This window comes from Hypanus sabinus, chromosome 8 (assembly GCF_030144855.1).
Source record: "Hypanus sabinus isolate sHypSab1 chromosome 8, sHypSab1.hap1, whole genome shotgun sequence".
Classification (NCBI taxonomy): domain Eukaryota; kingdom Metazoa; phylum Chordata; class Chondrichthyes; order Myliobatiformes; family Dasyatidae; genus Hypanus; species Hypanus sabinus.
In genome coordinates, this window is record NC_082713.1 from 29450083 (window position 1) to 29475514 (window position 25432).

Here is a 25432-nt window from a genome sequence, read left to right on the forward strand (position 1 = left end):
GTGGATGCAGAGTTAAAAACATAATCTACCAAAAACACTCAGTAGGTCTGACAACCTCCAAGAGAAGAAAACAAAATCTGGGTACTGTCTCTACAACCGTCAGGCTCCTGTGTGTTATCCAGTGTGGATAACTTCACAAATCTCAGTTCTTAAATCATCTCAATTTCACAACGAACAGGCATATTTTCAACAACTCTACAACTCATGTTTTCAGTATTATTTATTTTTAATTGCACAGTTTGTCTTTTTTGTACATTGATTGTCTGGCATTTTTATGTATAGTTTTTCATAAATTTTACTGCATTTCTTTATTTTCTTGTAAACACCTGCAAGGAAAAGAATCTCAAGTTAGTATATAGTGACCTATATGTACTTTCATAATAAGTTTTGACACATCTTTGGACCCAAGTGTAGGATCACACAGAGACTTGGAAGGGTTAAACAAAACTAGAAATTTTATTAGACAGTAGAACTTCCAGGGTGTTGGATAACTTAGCCAGAACTTCACTCGGCAAGGATCAAGATGACCGAGCAAACAAGGAATGAGCACTGCTCCTTTAAATACACTCCAGGCCATGAAAGAATCAGTGCCCAACTGATAAAACCCCAGGCTAATTACAAGCTAACAAATAATTATTCTAATAAAAGACTAAAGTCCTAGGATACTTAATTGGACACCTGCAAAGACTTGAAGAATTAATTGGAAGTAATCAAGGACAACTGCAATTTAAATATAAACCAGAGAAGATCCAACAATAACATATAAAAAAAACACCAAAGTGCAACAATATTGATAATTATAATTGATAAAACACTGAGAATGATGACCTGAGGCCTTGACCAAATTTGTTTTGACTTTTGATGTTGACTTCATTAGAATTCTGTTTGACCTGACACAGTGACAGTGTTTCTCTTTCCACAGATGTTGCCAGATCTGCTGAACATTTCCAACACTCTGTTTTAGCTTAAGTTTTACAGCATTAGGGATTGTGGCTTCACACAGAATCAGAATCAATCCTGGACTTTGAGAAACATGCTAGGAATTAACTGACAGATGGGACAAACTAAATTATTTGTACATCAAGCTGGTATGGGCAATTCTATCCTGGTGCAATTCTATTAGCTAGAAATTTCAGTACATCTGAAAATGCAGGTTGGGTGAAGGGCAGGAATGAGGCTGGTAAATGAGTCTTGGATCAAAAGGATAGAAAAGGGAGGTAGAACAAGAATCGACTACTGTCAATCAATTGTGGTGCTTGTGGCTGAAAGAACATGCAGTCATCAGCAAGGTGGAGTGTGGACTGTTGAGGAGAGGGCAATATTGTCTTTGATGAAGGTTGAGAGTTTAGTAAAAGGTTTGGGTAGGGGTGGTTTGTTGAATACCTACTTTTATATAAATAAATCAATTAAGAAGAATCTACCAAACTTGGATTGCTCACACAGCATAGCGATCTGCTCTTAGAAAGGTCTCCTTTATCTCACAAGAATGGAAACCTCACCGATGTTGTCAAAGCCTCCTAATGGTCTGCCAGTAGTTAAAACCCCCCACTCATGAAACAAAATCCCAAAGGTGGAATCTAAACCTATTTTGTAGGTTATTATACTGAACTCTGCATGAACATTAGGGCATGACCCAATGGAATCACAGAGAACTCACTATCCAGGCAATAACTCTACAATTACACATATACTTAATCCTCATTATCCACTGAGTTGCAATCTACAGACCCCTGCACTTGTATGATCAGCCCTTGAAGTCATCTCAATATTTTTCAATCAAGTATATATCTTGTTAAGGAACCAATCATTGTCTCTATAAATACAGTTTCAACACCACTTGTGCTAAGTAGTTCCTTCTGAACACTGTTGTAAAAAAGTAATCTTGTTTACATAGCTGCACCTTGTGATCACAAAACCAATCATTGTTCACAAATTATCAATACTTTCAAAAGTAGTAGTTTATAGTTAATAACATTTTCAGTTAGAGTACGTAATTGTTTTAGTGTGTTTATTAATGCCATGATTGTTCTGGGAGTTATTTTTGATTATTTGTGGGTTTTACAAATGAAGGGGACTTAATGGTATGCATATTTTCTTTAATCTGCTGGAAGTCTAATCCCTTAACTCCTGCAGTTAATGATGACTCTGTGCATACATTTAATGGCTATGCTACAAATGCTGGGATTCCTAAACATGCAACTGATTATGAGAGTTCACCAGAAAAAAAATCAAGGAGATTAAGACTGAAATAATGAGATTTCATTCTCCAGAATCTTCTCATAATGTTAGCTTTTCACTGACTTCTCAGTACTTCCCTGCTTGTTGTCCATTAAATCCACACATTCAGATTTATGGTCTAAATGCTGTTTATGTGCCACTTGGGGATTAACTGTAAATCACAAAAAGCCTGGGGGAAAATTCACATTTCCTTATTGCCCCCAAATCGCAGAGCAATAAAGTGTGTTAAACCACTTTCAAGGAGCAGCTACTTTTTGGCACGGCTACAAAACCACCACATACTCTGCACTGCTTTGTAAAACACAAAATTTGAAAATATGGCTAAGCAATTAAAATGCCTATTCACAACTCAAGAGGGAAAAACTATGTTGTAAATAACATTCCACCTAAAAATCATCACTGAAGTTGCTGTGAGGATAATTTCCTTGCCGATCATGTAATTCACTTAGGTACCAACCATCAGCCTAGGCTGACCTAAAAAAAATGAAAGGTCAGGTTAAAGTACACCTACAAGATCAAGAATTCACTTCAGTAGGCAAAATGTGCAACATTCCAATCCATTAAGCAATTTGTGAAGAATTCCACGCATTAATAAAGGCAATTTTTCTTATAACTAACTTTACTAAAACTGATTTTTAAGATAATTTTTCCCATCTTTTGTTTCTACATCTAAGAGTGTGGAACAGCATGTACTGATGTTAGGATATGCAATGCATGTTCAGCAAACTGAACTCACTGAATAATCCATTATTTCAATCTCACTGATGGCTGAAGATTTAGTATCAAGCTTTATCTGATTTGCATCTTATGGATGATTCAAGTAACATTCATGCCTCATAGGTGCCAGACTCTAATAACAGTGTATAATGATTTATCTTTGATATTCAATGTTACGACCATTGGCAACACTCCAGCATCAATGCTTTGGGCAATGCCAATGACCAGGACCTCATTCAGAACTAGTTACATAACAAAGGGGCTAGGAGGTCAGAGGCTGGCTATCCTGTAGATAGTCATTTGCTTACATCTCAAAGACTTTCCACTTACAAGCCAGGAATATGATGGAATACCATAGCTATAGATGAGATGAATACCATAGAACAGCCATGAATACCATAGATGAGAGCAGCTCCAACACTAACACATCCAGGGCAAAGCAGGCAGCTTCTTTGTTTATCTACCACCACAACTATTTATTCCCTCCACCATTGACATACCACAGTAGCAGTTTCAACGAACCACAAAATGCAATGTTATTGCTCACCTAGGCTACTCTGTCAGCACCTTCCAAACCTGTGACCTTTACCGTGAGGGAAAAGAGCTTCAGGCGCATGGGAACACAACTAGCTGTTACTGGTATATTGAATTTTATGTTGAAAGTTTTTCAAATTTGTGAATGTCAGAGACATTCAATCTTATAGCAGTTTTGATAGCCTGGAGGATGATAAACTGATAATTTGGTTTATAATTGTCACATGTACTGAGGTACTGTGACAATTTGCCTAGGATACTGTCCATACCGATCAATTCATTACAACTGTGCACTGCAATAATACAAGGCAAAACAATAACAGAGTGCAGAATAACATGTCACAGTACAGATAAAGTGCAGTGCAGGTAGGCAGTAATGTGCATGGTCACAATGAGATTGATTCTGAGATCAGAGGCCCTTCTTTGTCATACTAGGGGACCATTCAATAGTCTTGCAACAGGGGGATAGAAGCTGTCCTTGACCCTGGTGGTATGAGTTTTCAGGCTTGAGTATCTTCTGTCCAGGCAGAGATAGAGGGGAGGATGGGATCTTTGACTACACTGGCTGCTTTACAAATCAGTGAGAGGTGTAGTTAGAGTCTGTGGAGGGGAAGCAGATTTCCTTGATGTCCTGAGCTGTTTCCACGACTCTGTAATTCCCTGCCATCATGGACAGAGCAGCTGCCATACCAAGCGATGTTGGATTCAGATAGGATGCTTTCTATTGTGCATCAAGAAAATAAAATGGTGCGGGTTAAACAGGTTATGCCGAATTTGTTTAGCCTTCTGAGGAAGGACAGACTCAGCTGATCACTATGGTGTCAACATGGTTGTACCAAGACAGGCTAATGGCAATGTTAATTCCTAGTAAGTTGAAATTCTCAACTCCCTTGACCTCAGGACTTTCGATGTAAGCAGGAGCATGAGCACTGCTCCCCCTTCCTGAAGGCAACGAACAATCTCTTTTGGTTTGCTGACAGTGAAAGATTTTTGTCATAATACTACGTCATTAGGCTCTCTATCCTGTTCTCTAACTCATTATTATTTGAGATACGTCCCACAGCAAACTTATAGACAGCAGTTAGAGCAGAACACGTCCATGCAGTTGTGGGTCTATAGGAAGTGGAGTATATGACACTGAGGGTGCAGCCTTGTGTGATATTGTGGGCCAGTGTTGGGAATGATCACAGTGAAGGTATTGCTGCCTAACCTTACTGATTGCAATTTGATGGGCAGCAAGATTCATGGATCCAGTTAAAAATGGAGGCGTTGAGACCCATGTCAAGGAGTTTGGTGATGAATTTGCTTGGAATTATAGTACTGAAGGCAGAACTGTAGTTAGTAAGCAATGGTGCAACACAGATATCTTTATCATCCAGATGCTCCAGAGATGTTTCAGTCAAATAGCACCAGTGTACATTGCTCCCTTGGCAGGTATCTTCCAGAAAGCTTATAAAAATGTCTTTTTTTTACTTTTTTTACATCTGTTTTTCACCTTAAAATGGTTTTGGAACTGTTAGAGTCTGTAATTTACAGTCTTAAGATAGTTTGAATGATCCAACACTTCGCTGTCTCCTAGAAGATTCTGGAAAGTGAGCACGTACTCTGATGACCTCGATATAAGGAAACTTCGAGACAGGGCGCGAGCTGATGTTCGACTCCATTTCACCAGTTAAAGCATCCATTAATTGCTGATTAAAGCATCACGAAGATTGAGACAGCGAGGTGAACACGGAAGGAGAATGAGAGTTCAGCATTGACTGCTTTCCCGTTGGTCACTGCTGGAGAAGGAGTCTGGGAGTGGCCTATAGCTGTGTGCCTTGCTAGGACAGGTGAGTAGTCCTCTTTGCATTCATGTGGTGCCTCTCTCTTTCGATGAATGTTGGTGATATTGTGGGATGGCATCATGGTTCTGCCTTTATGGACTGTAGTGCTTTTCAGACATATGGTTTTTATATTCTGTGTTTTAAATCACCTGTTCCTTTTCTGCTTTGTTGTGTGAGGAGAGGGTGTTTGGGGGTTGATGTTCCATTGTGTTCTGTTAGATTTTTTGTGTGGGAAGGGGCTGTTTTTTTGGGGGGAGTCGATGTTCCTGTTCTATTTTATGTGGCATAAATAGTATATGTCACAGATCTGTTTCATAGACCTACAGTACTGTGCAAAATTCTTAGGCACACAGATATAACTAGGGTGTCTAAAACTTTTAGACTGTCCTGAGTAATTTAGTGTACTGCAACACAAAAAAAAACAAATTTCATGACGTGAATGATGTTAAACCTGATTTTGATATGGGCCTCTATTGTGGACTTAGAGTAGGAAGGTAGCAGTGAGAGGGGTTCATGGTTGGGAAAAGGGGAAGGGAACAGGAAGCACCAGACAGTCATTCTGTAATAATCAATAAGCAAATTGTTCAGACAAATAAACTCTCCTCGGTCTTGCAGCCGGATGCAGGTATTGATTTTAACCTTTGTTTCGATGGCAAACTCCACCACCTCTGTCCAGGATGATACCTAGACACGTCTAGTCTGGTGGTGTATATATGTAACCTCGTTGTCAGCCTCTCCTGATTGGTTAGCCCCACCTAGTTTGCAATTGGATTCCAGTTCTCACTTAAACTGAAACCTTTGTCTTTGTTAAATTCCTAATATCTCGTCTTATTTCAATGGCTTCCTCCACCAGGCAGTCCCAAGAGCCACTGGTGCAGCACTGTGGTTTTGTGCTGTCAAAGTCAATCCTATGTCCCTTATGCGTGCAATGTTCTTCTGCCGCCGATTTCTCCACTCAACTCCATTGCTTCTCTCCAGTCGGGGTGTTGAGCGAGGCTGAAGTCGAGAAGGACAAGAGTGGAGGACGGACCGGTGTTCAGCTCCATCTGCCTGCACTTGACTGGTCCTTCTCTCTCTCGCTATCTGCTATCGGAGGAAAGGGCAGGAGTTTTGGGATCCACGTTGTAAGGATTGACCGGCGAGGCTGTGGACTCATTTTGGAGGACATTGAGGTTCATGCTGCACGTGCTTCTGGATTCTGGTTACTCTTTTTATTTTTGATGTTTTTGAGTGGTTTGATCGAAATGGACTGGTGTGCTTTGTAAAGAGTGGCTCTGTGGCCTGCAGCGGGCTAGCAGTAAGGCACTGGACTGAACTAAACTGAATACAACTGGGCTCCTGGTTTGATGTTTGATATTCCATGTGTTGCTCGCTCGGTGTTCGCTGTTTGGGCAATTTGTTCCTCGTATCGCATGTTGGCTGTGTGACCTTTTCTTGTACAGTTTCCACAGTTTGCTTGTTTCGCACCTGCCTGCCGGAGGACAAACCTCAGAACTGTATTCTTCATACATACTTTGATGATAAATGTACTTTGAATTTAGCGTTTGCCAGGAATGGTACGAGAAACAAAAAAAAATCTAGCGAGCAGTAGTTCTGTGGGTGAAAACTCTTTGTTAAAGAGAGAGGTCAAAGGAGAATGGCCAGCCTGGTTCAAACTGATAGGAAGGTGACAGTAACTCACATAACCGTGCATTGTGCCAGTGGTGTGCAGAAGAGCAGCTCTGAAGATACAACATGTTGAACCTTGAAGTGGTTGGGCTGAAGCAGCAGAAGACCATAACCATAGGCTCAGTGGCCACTTTATTAGGTACAGAAGGTATCTAATAAAGTGGCCTCTGAGGGTATATACACAGCCTGACAGAAAGCATTATGTGTACAAACCCTGGTTTCTTTCACTCCCCCACTAATGTGCTTTACACAACATTTATTACTGTAGTAATATGGCCAAGGTACAATAATATAGATCTTAGAATTCTCAATTCAGTAGTTCAAACTATTAAATGTGGCAGCAGAGACCTCAGTAATTGTACCGTTCCCTCGCTTTATAGTTTTTAGAAATTGCTGGGCAATTCAATAAAACATCCTTTCCTTGAGTTTAATGTGGAAGAATATTTTGTACCATGGATAAATAGCCCAGCTCCAGTTGTGAACAATCCAAAAAAGCATTTGCTTAAAAATCTCCCCATCATGACACACAATCTGCTGAATAGAATGTTACAATGTTCAAACTCGAGCCTAGCGTTTTAATTATCACTTTTGTCCTAGATGTACCAAAAAACTGACAGACATTTTCACTGCAATTAGATTAATTACTACTTATCCAAGCTCTTGGTTTTTCTCATTCATTAAGCTGCTATTCCGCTCACAGAGTTCTGCTGAAGATTAAGTTGCACTTAAAATATTCCTTTCATTATGAACCTAATGCAGATTTAAAAGTTATCTTGTCAAAATACACAGACTATTTCAAAGTGGCATCATCAGATGCAAGAGTGAATTAAGACACAAAGCAAGGCCTTCATATCAACCACTGCTCAGTAGAGGACTGATTACAACACAGAGTCCGTCCAGTTTCTTTTCCCCTTCCTTTCCAGTCATGATGAAGGGTCTCAGCCCAAAACATCGACTGCTTTTTCCTCTCCATAGAGGCTGCCTGACCTGCTGAGTTCCTCCAGTATCTTGTATGTGCAGCCCTGGATTTCAAACGTCTGCAGAATCTCTTGTATTTAAGAATTGTTCAATGTAACCACTGACAAAGAAAAGACAACAGCAAAAATCTCAGTATATACAATCCTTTCCAGAAAATCTGCCTGGCAATTCTCGTTAGGAAAAAAGATCAATGTGATATATCCCAGATTGATCAACTGCTTCTCCCCCTCCATCACACTCAGAATAGGTGCCTCCCACAGCTCTCCCCCCCTCCCACCCCCAGTGCTGTGCGCTGAGCCCATGCTGTACACTCTGCTCACACGAATCGATGGCCAAACACCCAAGTAATCACATTGCCAAGTTTGCCGATGACACGACAGTGATGGGACTCACGATGAGATGCCTTACAGACAGGAGTGTGAGGCCTGGGCCCAGGCAAATCAAATCTTCCTTAATGTCAACACGGAGATGGTTATCAACTTAAGGAAAACTCACACGACTCACCCCCCCCCCCTTTATATTGGCAGCGCAGCAGTGGAAACAGCGGGCAGTTTCAAACTCCTGGAAGTGCACATCTCACACAATCTCTCACAGTCCCAGAATACATTCTACACACCAAGACAGCTTACCAATGCTTCTTTCTGAGGAGGCTGAGGAGAGCTGGACTTTGCACATCTATATTCACGTCATTCCACAGATGTGCAGTGGACAGCATCCCAACAGCTGCAACACTGCGTGGCAAGGAAACCCCATTGCGGCAGACAGGAAGGCTCTGCAACGGGTAGTCAAAATGGCCCAAGGATACAGCGGTACCAGCCTACCCATCATCAAGGACCTATATACAGAAAGGTGCCCGGAAAGGGTCAGTAACATCATGAAGGATCCTACCCACCCTGCTCATGGACTACTTGCCCCACTCCCATCAGGGAGGAGGCTGCGCAGTATGCGTGTCAGGACCAGCAGACTCAAAAGGTTGATCAACTCCTCCACCCACTAATGGGTAAGAAATAGGAGGAGATCCTGAAGAGAGAATATAGGGAGTTAAATAGAAATAAAAAGCAGCACCTTCAAGACAGTCATCTCTGGATTTCTGCCTATGCCATGTGCCAGTAACGGTGAGAATGAGCTGATTTGGCATATGAATGCATGGCTGATGATCTGGTGCAGGGGGCAGGGATTCAGATTTCTGGATCATTGCAATCTCTGTGCAATATGACCTATACAATAGGACAGGTTACACCTGAAGCAGAAGAGGACCAATATCCTTGCTGGCAGTTTTGCTAGAGCTTTTGGGGAGAATGGGAACCAGAGTGATAGGGCTGAGGATAGGGCAGTTAGTCTACAACTAGATGCAGTATATGGTCCATGCAGTATTAAGAAGAACAAGCAGATGATAGGGCAAATCTGCTGTCAGTGGAATGAGGTAAAGTGTAAAAGGAGGCCAAAATCTACAAGTGTGTCAAATACAGGAGTGAAGGTGTTACATTTGAATGCACACAGTATGGAAAAAGGTAAATGATCTTATGGCGCAGAGTGATGTTGTGGGCGTCACTGAGTCGTGGCTGAAAGAATATCATTGTTAGGAGCTTAATATTCAAGGATGCACATTGTATTGAAGTGATAGGCAGTAGGCGGATAGGGTGGAATGGCTTTAGAAAGAAGTGACACAGGATCAGAAGATGTAGACCCTTTGTGGGTAGAGTTAAGAAACTTAAAATGATCTTGATGAAAGTTATATACAGGCATCTGAACAGTAGCTAGGATGTGGGCTACAAATTACAATGGAGATAGAAAAGGCATGCAAAAAGGGCAATGTTACAATGATCATGGAGAATTTCAAATAGCAGGTAGATCGGGAAAATTAGGTTTGTGCTGGATCCCAAGCTCCTAACTACGATAACTATAAGAGGGGATTTGTAGATCACCTCCGAGATGGCTTTTTAGTTGACCCCGCTGACCCTGCTGGGGGTACAGCAATTCTAGATTGGGTGTTAAGCAATGAACCAGATTTGATTAGGGAGTTAAGGTACAGGAACCCTCAGGAGGCATGATCATAATATGACTGAATTCACCCTGCAATATTAGAAGGAAAAGCTAATATTGGATGTACAGCAATCTCATTGTCTTGAAAAATGACAATAAATTTCTATCCTATCCTTTCAGTGTTAAAAATCAATTTATTATCAAACTACATAGATCACCATATACAAACCTGGGCATACACAGTAAATCAAGAAACATTACAGAATCAATGAAAGAATCCATCCAAAAGGATGGGCAAACAACCAGTGTGCAAAAGACAACAAACTGCGCAAAAGCAAAAGAAAACCAGAAATAATAATAAATTAATAAATATGCAATAAATTTTGAAAATATGAAGAGTCCTTGAAAGTGAGTTCACAGGTTGTGGGAACGGTTCAGTGATGGGGCAAGTGAAGGTGAGTAAAGATATTCCCACAGGTTCAAGAGCCTGACTGTTGAGGGGGAAATAATTGTTGCTGAATTTGGTGGTGAGGCTCCTGTACTTTCTTCCTCACGGCAGCAGCATGTCCTGGGTTGTGAGGTTCCCTGATGATGGATGCTGCTTTCATGCAGCAGCGCGATGTACCGTAGATGTGTTCAATGGTGTGGAAGACTTTACCCTTGATGGATTGGGCCATATCCATTACTTTTTGTAGGAATTTTCATTCAAGAGCATTGGTGTTTCCGCACCAGGCCGTGATACAACCAGTCAATATACTCTTCACCACACATCTATAGAAGTTTGTCAAAGTTTAAGACATTATGCCAAGTCTTCACAAACATCTAATGAAGTAGGGGCACTGCTGTGCATTCTTCGTAAAGGCACTTACATGCTGGACTCAAATGGTAACACGTTCTGAAATGATAACAGAGGAATTTAAATTTGCTGACCCTCTCCACCTCTGATCCCCCAGTGAGGTTTGGTTCATGGACTTCTACTTTCCTCCTCCTGAAAACAATAATCAGTTCCTTAATCTTGCTGACATTGAGTAAGAGTTTGTCGTTGTGGCATCACTCTGCCAGATTTTCAGTCTCTTTTCTACATGCTGATTCGTTACCACCTTGATTCGGCCAATGACAGTAGTGTAATCAACAAACCAAAATATGGCATATAGCCTTTTGGTACACCTGTGTATTACAGTGGAATAAAAGGGAATTACAGAGGAATGAGAGGGGAGCTGGCCACCATTGATTGAAAGGGGACACCAACAGTGATAATGGCAGAACAGCAATGGCTACAGTTTCTGGGAGCAACTTGGAAGGCACAGAAAAGATACATCCCAAAGGTGATGAAGCAACTATGGCTGATAAGGAAATTCAAAGACTGCATTAAAGAAAAGAGAGGGTATACAATATAGCAAAAATGATTGGGAAGGTAAACCAACAGAAGGGAAGTGCGTAGTTATACACTTTGGTAGAAGGAATAAAGATGGGGATATTGGGGAGAGTCCAGAGGAGGCTCACGAGAACAATCCCAAGAATGGGAAGGTTAACATATGTGGCGCATTTAATGGCAGTGCACCTGTACTTGCTGGAATTAAGAATGGGAGGGGGAAATCTAATTTAAATCTATCAAATATTGAACATCTAGATAGATTAGCTGTGGAGAGGGTGCTTCCTATAGTGGGCGAGTCTAGGACTAGAGGGCACAACCTCAGAATAGAGGAACATCCATTTAGAACAGAGGTGGGGTAAAAATGTCTTCAGCCAGAGTGTGGGGAATCTGTGGAATTCATTGCCACAGACGCTGTGCAGGCCACTACAGTGGGTATACATAAGGTGGGGATTGATAATGTTTTATTTTAATCAAGGCATCAAAGGTTACGGGAGAGAAGGCAGGAAAACGAGGTGGAGAGGAATAATAAATCAGCTATCATGGAATCTTAGCACAGACTTGATAGGCTGAATGGCCTAATTCTGCTCCTATATCTTATGGACTAACTCCACCATTACTTTATTATTACCTGTCAGTCAACTTACGTACAGCCTAGGACCATTTTATGGCTACGCAATCAAGTTATGTACATGAGCTATTTTATGTATTTATATTTATTCTGTTTTTTTCTTATTATTGTGTTCTTTTTCTTTTGTTGTTTTGAGCTGCACCGGATCTGGAGTAACAATTATTTTGTTCTCCTTTACACTTGTGTAGACTAAATGTCATTAAACAACCTTAAATGAGAACTTAAACTTAATATGACACCTCAGAACTTACATTTATATATCATCTCTAATACAGCAAAATATCCCCTGCACAGCCATTGGTAAAGACATTTTTCTATAAATTCACATAAGAAAAGCTGAGACAACTAAATATGTATATTTTAAAGAAGGATCTAAAAGGATAATGGAATGGTAGGAAGATGTAGGGAAGAAATTCCAAAGCCTAGCGCTATTGCAGCTAAAACCACGACTACCAGTGGTGCACGATGAAAAGCAGATGATTTAGAAGCCAGAGAAGCAGGGATGATCAGAAGCTCTATGGCATTACCAAGCCAGGGAGGGCTGAATCCACATTGGATAGGCTTCAAGCAAGTGTGAAAGTGTTAACATGTAGCTTAACTAGCAGAAAACATCAATGAGCAGATACAGGGTGATGAGTGAACAGAAAATTTGATGTTAGGAAATGAACTGCTAGCTTTGAATGACCTCAAGTTAACAAAGAGCAAGGCAGATCAAGTGGTTGAGTGGTGTCACAACAAGAACGTTACACTCATCAGCAAGACCAAGGAATTGATTGTGGACTTCAGGAAGGGAGAGAAAATACACCCATTCTCATTGAGCTTTGGTGGAAATGGAAAATTCCTCAGTATCAACATCCCAGGGGTTCTCTCCTGGGGCCAGTAAGTTGATGCATTCACAAAGGCAGCACACCAGTGGCTACAGTTCATTCGGAGTTTGAGGAGACTCTGTCACCAGACACTCTAACAAATTTCTACAGATTCCACAGTGAAGTAATCTGCCTGGTTGCATCAGCCCTTGGTATGAATGCACAGGATTATAAGAAGTTTTAGTGGGCTGTAGACTCAGCCAGCAGCATTATGGGCCCAAGTCCCCCAAGAACATCTTCAACAGGCAGTGCTTAAGAAGGCTGCAGTCACCACCTGGGACATGCCCGCTCCACATTACTACCATCAGTGAGGAGGTACAGGAGCATAAAGACCCACACCAAACATTTTAGGAATGGCTTCTTCCCCTCTGCCACAAGATTTCTGAATGATCCATGTACAGTAGCTCATTTTTTATTGAAACTTCTATCAAGCTTCCTGGTCCATTTTAGCCAATGTTTTTCATTAGCCACTGTAAATGATGTTATCGAAGCCTCAGAGACTCGTTTTAGGCCCAGGTTTTTCATTCTTAAGTTGAATTTTAAATTCTATCACACTGATCCCCCTCCCTATTTAATTGCCAGGAAATCTTTTACTTGTCACATTACACATTTGCAGATGAAGTGCAATCATGCAACAAGTTTGGCCTTCATTATTATATCCATTGACTTCTATATGTGCAAAATAAACTTAAATTAGTGAGGTGGCATGTTTCACAGATGATGAAATAGTGGTATTATCGTATCATAATTTACAGTGCTAGAGTTGTTCTTTTGAGAGAGTGGTAATGAAAGCAGATTCAAAGAATGAGTGAAAGTCCGCATACACAATAGAATGCATCAGCTAAAAAGGAACCCTGATAAGGCATTTGATTGGGTACAAGATGGAGAGAAGTGGAGATGGAGCTCATGGCCAAGATCAACTTGGGAAGGGCAGAAGGTAAGTAGGTTAAAAAATTAGATGAGATGTGGGGTGCATGGTCTCAGGGGGCCTCAACCTTGATCTTGGGACAAAGTAAGGCTTAGGAAGCAGGATGGTTATCAGAAGTAACAGTAGTAGCAGCCAAATCAGATCATAGCGAGAAAAAAGTGAATATGTACTTTTTATTAATGGAGACAAGATGAAATAGACTTATCCTATTGATCATGTGGATAGTCAGAGGCTTTTTCCCTGAGCTGAAATGGTTGCCACAAGAGGACACAGGTTTAAAGAGCTGGGGAGTTGGTTCAGAGATGCCAGGGGTAAGTTTTTTTTACTCAGAGAGTGGTGAGTGCATGGAATGGGCTGCCAGCAACGGTGGTGGAGGCGGATACGATAGGGTCTTTTATGAGACTTTTGGATAGGTACATGGTGCTTAGAAAAATAGAGGGCTTTAGCTCAGTTTAGTAATTTCGGCACAACTTTGTGGGCCGAAGGGCCTGTATTGTGCTTTAGGTTTTCTATGTTTCTATGAATATCAAGTCTACTTTACTTGGACTTAATGGAGTGGAAATGAGGTCTGTACTGAGGGATCAATCAGGATTCTGGTTTGGCCAGTGCATGTCAGTAAACTCATGCATGCAGGATGGATTTAAAAGGTAGTTTCAGTCACTGAGCAGAGAAGAAGAGATAAAAGAAAGAGGGGCATAAGTGTACCAACATCACCTACTTAGGTTTCCTTACCTTGCACATCCAGGATCGCTGTGTCTGGTGCCATTTCCACAGCTTTCCCGTTTTACATCACCATTTTTTTGAAAGAATGCTTGTTCCTTTCCCAAGTTTAATTAAATAAACATTTGGAAAAGAATAATCTGAAGGCAAGTAAAATATGTTTCATTCCATATATGGACATTACAGAATTTATATCCATTGAGCAGGTCCATGACTCTCATATTTATCCTTACTTGATGAAGTGCTGGGAACACATCTCCCTCCAATGACTTATTTCACAAAAATAGAGCAAAATGCAGGCATAGGCAGTTACTACTTTCATCTCTGGCTATGCCTTCAGAAATGAGAAATTGGAAAACAAAATCCTATAATGTTCATTTATTGCTGGGATGAGCCAGACAATTTAACCAAGAGCTTTTCTACAGTATCCTATGAGAAGCAAAGCACCAAGTCTGTCTTCTATTAATCATCAATTGTTAATCTATCTCAATGTTAATAATAATCATTTAAAATTAAGTAGAGAAGGAGGGGTGATGGAGCACCAGAGAATTAGAGTTTAAAAAAGCACTTGGGGATCTATCAGCTATATTATCTAAAACAATGTTCAAGATTTTTTGTATCAAAGCGAAATGGAAAACTATACACTTGTAGCTTTTCAAAGCTCCTGTTACTTTGAAAATATAAGATGCCCTTTTATCTCCAACCTGATATCAAAGTTGGAAATATCATTGATAGTAATGTGATAAAATGAATAGGGAAAGCATGTGATTTCATGAATCATGAAAATTCAATTTAACTCTGATATGCAAAGAAACATTGATGGATTCTGCAATTAAACACATCTTCCATCACTTGCATCTCGGTGGGGTGGGGAGAAAGAGGTTAAATAGAAGTCCTCAACTATTCTTGCACCAACAGAAAAAGTGCATTAAAGGCGGTCTATTACAAAATTCCGCTTGTTATTTCATAATTATTGGAGCCCTCTTGTTATTCCTCATAAGGTTGGTGTTTAGAGCGGCATTGCTTGAAGAATAAATGCCAGCTCAGGAATTCCACACTTTTTTTCCCCCAAATACTGTCATTGGACCTCATGTTCAATTGAATAGACAGTTAAAGCTTCACCTTAATTCCATAACCCCCAAAAAAGAGAAGCTGTCAACTCTCTCAAACCAGCTTTGAGGTGTTAAAGTTCTAAAGGGATTTCAACTCCCAAACCTCTCAGTCAGAGGGTTGTCAACAAGCAGAACTGGTTACGGTTGCTTGGCCAAGGTACATGGTAATATCTTGTAACACAACATCCCAAATTTCTTTCATTGTAATGTTCTGAGGCTCTAATTCCATGAGATGAGCCATGAAGTCTCGGCTCAAAGTATTGAAATTAACTTTCTGCAATTCTTACGGTTGTCCTATGTGCATGTGTTTTAGGAAAGTGTCTTACACCAGTACCTGCTTCTTCAAAGGCATTCAATTACTTATTTAGAACAGAAATCTAAGTTCTATAGTGAAAATCAAAAACTACATTTCCCACCAAGAGACATCACAAAGGGGTTATCAGTAGCAGGAATCATTAGTCGTTTAGCTAAACTGATCCCATTGTCATAAATCCAACAGTAATAGAAAGAGGAGAAGTCTCCCACTTTAAAGGCAAGACTGAATGAGAAACTGGGGCATCTCTTAGATGTGAGTGAGGAGGAAAATGCTACAATATGTACTCTTATCCTTGCCAAGAATCATGGGGCATGATTTTAAAAGAATAGGTTTATTTTATCACCACTCTCCACACACCAAATGCAATTTCATTTATCTATCTTTCTTCCAATAATGAGATAGGTCAGTGCAGTTACAGAATTTGTTCCACCGCATCACCGAACACACTATTCACAAGTGAATATGGAACAAACTCATTTCTGCTGGGCCATCTAAACTATGTTTATTCCCATTGACAACAGTCAAAGTAACAATACAGATACAGGTCCAGCCTACCTTACTAATGCTTGATCTAGGTACAGCCCATACATACAAACAAGCATTTGGGACAGGTAATTAGTTGGAGGGGTGGAAATACCTCTCTAGCAGAGTGTAAGGCACCTTTCCCTCTGCCAGCCTCCTGGTCACCCTTGGGCAAGGTATAGCACCTGCTTAGCCCCCTCGATCAGGGTAACGAGACACCATGGGAGCACGTGATGGATGGTCGTCTGAGTAGCTGGTGCATATTACAGGTCCTGGTTATGCGACCATTGACACGTGGCAGGAAATCTCTGAAGAGTACTGACAATGGGTGGGGTCACCCATCTTGTAAAGACACTGCCCAGAAGAAGGCAATGGCAAACCACTTCTGTAAAAAGTTTAACCAAGAACGATCATAGTCATGGACAATGATCCCTCTAATTTTTAGTAGTCAATGTGCGCAAAAATCTTATGTGCAAATATTTTTCCTGTGACAAAAGTATATGGGCACTGAATGCACACATGGCAGAGTTTATGTAGGTTTATAAAATATTTGACATAAAACTGCACAGAATAACAACAAAATAACATACATATTTAAGTCACTCAGTTATTTTTTCTCTCTCCTGTCTTTGGCATTTATCCATTCTTTGTAAACTCTATCTAGACTAATAGAACTTCCATCTAATTGATAGCTTTTGATCCTTATTAACATATCCAAATGACATTCACCTAAATGGTTTCTCAGCTTGTTTTTGAGTTGATTCATTAGGCTAAAACCTCCCCACAGTCCGCATTAGACACAAGAAAGGTTCCCCCAATGTCCATCAACTGTGCAAGGTCACAAAAACTGTTCAATTTGAAGTACAAATGCCACCATTTGAGCAAAGTTTGAAATCAGTTTGGATTTAATTTTTCCTTGCATGGAAAATTTTAAATCATTAAACCGTCTATTATAGTATTTTCAGCTAGAAAATCATATTTTAGACATAAGGCATTAACTTGTTCATTGCCAAATGTGAAGTTTATGATATGAACACTGTCCGCCAAAGATGGCTGCCGCTGTGATGCAGCTGTACAAACCGGAACAGGAAAGATGAGGTGATGTAAATTTGTGACGTGCATTGCGGTATTTGAAAAACCGAATAACTTGTTAACAGAAGCATTTGGCTAAAAGACTATTTTCAATAGGTATAATTATTAATTACTACATTATTTTAGGTAACTAACCTCTTGTGCGCACATTAATTTCCTTTGTGCACTGGTTGAAAAACGTGTGTGCACATGCAAATGCTCACAGCTTAGAGGGAATATAGATCATGGACCATGATTGCCTACATCAGATAACACAGCTGATGATAATGATATGGATGCTTGCATCTTCTGCCACTTTGGAACTTGGTTCGTGGCCACATATCGGACTAGAAAATGGTTCACATTACAAGCAATTCAACGAACCAGCTGTAATCTGGGGACAACCTGTACCTACGACCCGAAATACAGGTTGCTAATTCTCATCCACTCCAGTCACAAAATGATTGCAAACACATTGTATTGAATTTACCATAAAGTTTTCGGAATAACTTGCACTAAGTTTTTTCGCATGCCCTGTAAATGAGTGAAATAACCTGCACACAAGTATGACACTAACTTGGCAGGGGATGTACATGTAAATAGCTAACAAAGTAGAAAACATGCAAATTCTGTGAACCTTGCAGAGATCCCAGGTGCACTTGCTCAGATTCTGCAATTCTAATTACTGTAGGGTACTTGTGGAAACTAGTGAATATGTGATTTAAACAGCCCTTTTATAAGTTCTGGAAATAGTCACAGAGACCCCTCCTCCCACCACCCCACTTCTAACAAGGACTTTTACATACAAGTATGCAAAAAACTAATTAATGTCAAAGTTAAAATATAGATGCAGCAGATTATGAATCCGCATAATTTGGAATTATTCAGTATTCAGATTCTGCTGCATCTACATGCTTAAAAATAGTCACCATTCTTAACAGTGCATGCTTTTAAATATAACAGATAGAATTCTAAATACTATTTGTATGCAATACTGTGCTTTCCATTCAAACATATTGTATTGTACACAAACCATTTTAAAATCGTCCATTGCATTTACCCAAATACAGTACATGGGGATCCATAATACTAATTCAAAATAGAAAGTGGGTCCCATCTGTTATGTACAAATAGAGTGTAAAAAAGATTTTAGTGGAGTCAAAGCAAGTTAGTGATAATTTCTTGGAGAACATTGGACCCATCGGAGACTGAACCAGGTACATCCAAGAGCAATTCACCTCAGAAAGCCTATCTTTTGTCTAATGACATCACTAGTTACATGCCACACACATTTCCCCATTGACTGGGAGAAAGGCTTTTGTGTGGCATCTCTTCCCTTCACTGATCATCACAATGTTCAGGTCATTGTGGATCAATGGAAAGATCTTCCTCATGGTGAACATAATGTTTCTGGGAAGCATGCAGGGAGCCTTGCTCCTGAGGGAGAATGACCTGGCAGACGTTTCTCACAGCCTGCACTGCTCCAAGCCACAGATCCTGTGGCACTAATGCTACTCTTTACTTCCCCAACTCCACACCTCCTCCCTTCCTCTCCCTCAAACTCAAGCAGCCTGACTTTATTGCTGGTTGTGGCATTGACTATTCTGCCTCAATGACAAAATGGTAGTGTGTTGCTATGATGAAGAGAACTCTTGCATAATGATTTATTATTATTAATATTTCTCTCTTCTGTATTTACACATTCTGTTTTGCATGTTGCATGTTGGTTGTTTGTTCACCCTGTTGATCTTGACCTTTCATTGATTCTATTGTATTTTTTGGATTTACTGTGCATGCCCACAAGAAAACAAATCTTGGGGTTGTATATGGTGATGTATGTGCACTTTGATAATAAATTTACTTTGAACTTTGATCTGTCTATATGTTAGTATGATACAGAGTATTGTTTAGCCCACCATGTAAAGAATGAAATCTAATGAAGCATTGATAATTTGGATTGTAGTAATTCAGAGTGGAGTCCTTTAACTTTATGTGCATTGATGATGCTGAATTACTGCCAAAGCATCCACAAACATCTCACACACAAGTGAAAAATCAGGCATGATAAACTGTGACACCTCCCTACCACTCCTCCTTAAACTCAAGCAGTCTGAATTTTAATTTTGACTCTGGCACTGTCTGTTCTTCGTCAAGATTAATAACAATCAAAATTTCATTGCATACAATTCTTTCACATCATTTCATAGTAAGTATGGTGTTGCAGAATTTCTCTTCTAAAGGTCATTTGTCTTACTCAGACACATTTCTAAGAAATGACTAACATTAATACTATGCTGCAAATTAAATCACGCCTTATTATTAAGATAAGGAAGGGAAATGACATACCTGATACTTTTGATGAAGTTCCCAGTTTCCTTGTTGCTTATGGTCATCATTAACCTACTACTTTCCAAGAAATGGCACAGCCAGTGAGGCTAATCAACTATTTTTTAATATTAGATGACAAACGTGGTGTGGACCACATGTAATGGACAAGACTGATTTTTGCATGATGCTGAACTGTCATTTTACTCACAACACTGTAGGAGATGTCTATTTCATGCAGGTGAAAGTAAATCACAGGAGACTCAAATTTAGCCGAAGTCTTCAAGATGGATTGTAAGGTCAGATTAACTGCAGTCAAGACCATAACTATCGTTGGAATCTGGCCCAGTTTGAAAAACATGGGGAATGCTTACCTTCAAGCTGTTGAGTAATTTTTGGGCCAAACAGTTTTATGTTTCAAATAGAGATGTTCACTGCTATACAGGGGCTTTGTTACCTGCCTTCAACAACATGAGATGACCCACTCCACTGCAAATCTCACGTATCCTTCTTATTGCACTTGTTATTGTGAAGCTGCACACATCTGAATATAAACCCAAGGACACAGCTCTACTTAAAGTCATTCTATATTGGGAGATGTGGTAATGAACAGTACATCTTAATAATGTCATTACTAATTTCACTTGTTACCAAGATAGATCAACCCATTTTAAGTAATTGCTACTCCAAACATTATCTCTAAACATATGTGAGAACAGTTGGGAGATTTGCAAAATGAATCAGAGGAGATGGCAAATCATAAACAAAGAGAGCTTCTGTGGATGCTTTGCTCCATAGATGCTGCCTGACTTTTTGAGTTCCTTCACCATTTTGTACATATTGCTTGGAAAAGAGTGCATTGTCCTCAAGCTAAAACACCGTCAATACATAACACTTGGGCAAGGTTTCAGAAACAAAAGGAAGGGCTTATTAGTTTCAAATGAAATTTATCAAAATTAAAATGCAAAACAAAGAACATGTGGCAAGATTAATAAGTCATCAGAGATGGCCCTCACCTGTGATGTTATCTTCTCCATTGGTAGGCAATTCCTTTATTGTTGTATCTGATAATTGCTGTGGCAGTCCTCAATAAATACTAGATATCACATGGAGCTTTAACCTCTTTCCTCCAGTATACCTGGCCACCTGTTTCATTTTATCAACTCAACCTTGTTACAAAAAGTGGTGCACATTTTTACCATATGTTCTTCCTTGCACCTTTGAAAGACTGAGGCATGTTCATGCATCAGATGATCTATCAATAATTCAACTCCTTCTGCCGATCCTCTATCACTATCAAGTGTATCTTTGTTTAAAGATTTCAAAGAGATTAGTGTTATTTGTCACATGTACATGAAAATAGCGATACCATATAGTGAATTGCAACAATTGTGTTATCGCTTGCGATGTGCTGGGGGAAGCCCATAAGTGTCCAGCAACAACGTTAAATGCCCATAACTCACTAACACTAACCGTATGTTTTTGGAATAAGGGAGGAAGTCCAAGCAGTCATGGTGAGAACATACAAACTCTTTACAGATAGTGCTGGGAATTGAACTGTGATCTGTGACCACTGGCACCATAAAATGATTGCGCTACCCCTTACCCAAACATGCCCTATTATCATGCTTTCAAATTATGCTAACGATCATTATGATACTTCAAACAAATTAAGCTCTAAACTCATTATAACCATATAACAATTACAGCACGGAAACAGGCCATCTCGGCCTTTCTAGTCCGTGCTGAACACTTACTTTATTTTATTACCAAGAATAACACGGGGTCACTCTAATAGGACTTCAAAGATTTGCACCTAGATCAGGGGTCGGCAACGTTTACCACTAAAAGAGCCAATATGGACCCATTTCCCACAGAAAAGAAAACACTGGGAGCCACAAAATGAAATAACACTGCATACAACGGTTTTTTTTGCCTTTATGCTATGTATAAACAAACTATAATGTGTTGCATTTTTGAAATGGATGAACTCCTGCAGAGAAAACGAAATTACATTTCTGCATGCAACAAAAACATTTTGAACTCCGAAAAAAAGACGTCGGGTTGAAGGTTACTACATAGTTAGCCTACCTTGGATCGAAGAATTAAAAGAATGCGCGCACTGGCGGGTGTCAGGCATTGGCAGTGGTGATGTATATTAATAGCGATAAAAACACGTTGTAGCGGTGTAGCGCTACACGCAGCGCTAAAATAAAGACTGCAGTCAAAGGTAACTTTATTCGAACTAAACAGCCTTGCTTTAAAGCCTCGCTCAACCCGTCCCCGTGGGCGCGGATGCTCCAAAAGACACGTACTCACAAACCCCCGTAGGCTATCTCCCTTAGTCGGAACGGTGGCTAATTGTGAGCCGGTTCGGATGTGCCAGGAGATGAGGTCTCCGCAAAGTTTTCATATTGTACAAGATCACCATAATCTTCAAATTTCGAATTACTTTTCAAAAGCTAACAAACCACGGGGAGCCGCATCACAGAGATCAAAGAGCCGCACGTGGCTCTGGAGCCGCAGGTTGCCGACCTCTGACCTAGATGATGACTCGTAGTAAAATGCTTATTTTAATAATGTCCAGGTTTTAATGATTTTTTTTTTTACAAGTTGCTTCCAAAACAAACTTGCCTTACAGAATATCAGAAATTTGAGGTAGTGGAAAACTTAGAGTGTCAGTGATTTAAATACAATGCAGATTTCAAATGACAAACTATTGACTGTAGTACAGGAGTACATGCACAGGTTTGATGGCTCACCTTGCAGCTGAGAGAACAGCAAAACTCACCTGTTTGCCATCCAATGTGTACAACTTCTTCACTACCCCCGTCTCCAGCTTAATGGCCTCAGTGATGTCGGTAAGGACTTGCTCAAAGGAGTGTGCCGTTTTCTTGTTGAGCAGGACTCTGACCGCTTTGCGTGGCTTGACTCCACTCCGTATAACAGTCACCAGCTTAGGGCGGACAAAATCCTTGGTTTCTTTGACTTCAGTCATGTGCTTGGCACTGGCCAGAGACTGAGGCACTTTCTGGGTACCACAGGCTTTGACATTCACAGACCAATTGGGATTCACATTCTTAGTGTAATCCACTTTTTTAAAGATGTCATGTGACGAGCAAACATAGCTCTCCCCTAAAGAGAAGAGAAAGAAAATACAGGGTATCATTTGACACTGAAATAAAGACAGAAAGGGATGCTTTCACTTTTTTTTAGTATTGTTGTACAGTTTAGATACCTGATATGACTATTCTGGATGTTTACTAAGGCCAAACAGTCAATATAGCTGTATATAAATTAACTTAATAGCCAGCAATACACTGAATGAATTAGATGAATTCCAAAAAGTGACGAATCCACAAATGCCATAAATATCAGTGACAGAAATAGTTTGTAGTAAATATACCTTCTTATAGGGGTAACACAGATTGAGGACATAACCTGTAAATGATTACTGGCAGCAGGGACAGTAGCTGGCATATACTTGGCAATACCTCAAACCCACAAGAAAAATAAGTATGGTAGCTTGAATTGCAAATTGTAATAGAAAATGAAAGTTCTTGATCAAACTTTCCATTAGCCTAGCAAAATCAAGTCAACCCAACGTATATAAAAGTCCAAGTTAACCCATTAATGACAAAGAATCTGGCATCCTTTGAGGAAGAACCTGCAACTTTTCAAGTTACTTTTATTTATTTTGGACTAAGTTTCCTGTGATTTGCAGTTTGGAGATTGTTTGGGTATTTCAGTACTCTGCATGAGAGGATTCTGGGAGGCAGAAGCAGAGTGATTGAACCTCCCAGCGAGACTTTGACTCCATTATACCGATTAAAGCTTCTGTTGCTTGTCAATTAAAGCGACAAGGGAGATTGAAACATTGGACCAGTGCGGAAGGTGAGTGCCAGCTCCCTGTCTTTTGAGCGCAGGTGGGATCACTCTCCTACCGGAGAGAGGAGACTGTCTTTTGATCGCGGGTGGGATCACTCTCCAACCGAAGAGGAGAGACTGTCTTTTGATCGTGGGTGGGATCACTCTCCGACTGGATAGAGGAGACTGTCTTTTGATCACGGGAGGGATCACTCTCCGACCAGAGAGGGGAGACTGTCTTTTGATCGCGGGTGGGATCACTCTCCGACCAGAGAGGGGAGACTGTCTTTTGATCACGGGAGGGATCACTCTCCGACTGGATAGACGAGACTGTCTTTTGATCGCGGGTGGGATCACTCTCCGACCGGAGAAGGGAGACTGCCTTTTGATCGTGGGTGGGATCTCTCTGCTGCAGGAGAGGGGAGACTGCCTTTTGATCACGGGTGGGATCACTCTCCGATCGGAGAAGGGAGACTGCCTTTTGATCGTGGGAGGGATCACTCTGCTGCAGGAGAGGGGAGACTGCCTTTTGATCGCGGGTGGGATCACTCTGCTGCAGGGGAGGGGAGACTGCCTTTTGATCGCGGGTGGGATCACTCTCCGACCGGAGAAGGGAGACTGCCTTTTGATCGTGGGAGGGATCACTCTGCTGCAGGAGAGGGGAGACTGCTTTTTGATCGTGGGTGGAATCACTCTGCTGCAGGGGAGGGGAGACTGCGTGGCCTGCTGCTACGCCCAGAGAATTTTACCCAGGTTTTCTGCATTTTGAATATAGATTTAGACCATGGACTTCTTTCAGTCTTAAAGGTTTTTTTAATATTGTGTTTTTCATGCAATCTTTCTTGGTTTTTTATGTGTGGAGGGGAGGGATGGGGGGGGGTCAATGTGCCTATTTAGTTTTTGTTTTATTTTGTGCATGGAGGGGGGATTGTGGGGGGGGTTGATGGTCACACTGCTGTCCTTTTCTTTCTTGATTTTGTGGCTATTTGGAGAAGAAGAATTTCAGAGTTGTATACTTTGAATATATTTGAATGAAATGAGCCTTTGAATACGTTTAATCAGGATCCCTGCAACACATAGTAAGGAATGTGCACTGCTCACTTTGTCAATTTGCTGAATTAATTGCAATTCTAGAGAAGCCCGCCACACACTAATCAGTACCTTGTACATGGGATCTACGTAAATTCCAAGGACTAGAATTTTTGAAGCACACAGTAGGCCAATATTCCTTTTCAGAGTAGGAGAGATAGGGGAAAGAAACAGTATGTTATGAATGGCTTCAATATGCACATTGATGTGCTTCAGCTTCTTAATTGCTTCTCATTTTGCTTTTGATCCCATTTGAGGCTTTGAATAAAAATTCTTATGTAATTCTTTACTTAATAACTAAACTGAAAACTCATCTGTGTCTATTCTCATTCAATTAATTAATAACATTTGATTTAAAGTTCACTTCTCTTTGTTTTTTGGGGGTGGTAACAGCAGAATATTGTTACCACTTTCTCAAAATACAGAAAAAAACTAAAAGAGCAGAATAACTTAACTGGCAAATGCATGGCAATCCACGTGCTTCGGGAAAATGAGTCCAACTTTATTGTCAATCAACCATATATATGTACATCACCAAACAAAAGAACATTACAATGGACCAATGTGCAGAACACAGGACATATAAATGACTTTGTGTTGTGTGTAATTTAACACAAATAAATTTACAAATAATAAGGTGTATTTATGATATATGTTAAAAAGTAAAGA

At 40.3% G+C, this 25432-nt stretch overlaps 1 protein-coding gene across 3 annotated transcripts in view; it reads right to left on the minus strand.

Moving 5' to 3' along the window:
- LOC132398006 (neuronal migration protein doublecortin-like) overlaps nucleotides 1-25432 on the minus strand; it is a 171261-nt gene that overhangs the window by 135186 nt on the left and 10643 nt on the right. For all 3 annotated transcript variants that reach the window (XM_059976887.1, XM_059976888.1, XM_059976889.1), the window contains one exon: nucleotides 22599-22942. In XM_059976887.1, the coding sequence (XP_059832870.1) occupies nucleotides 22599-22942 (344 nt within the window). The remainder of the gene's footprint in view (nucleotides 1-22598; nucleotides 22943-25432) is intronic.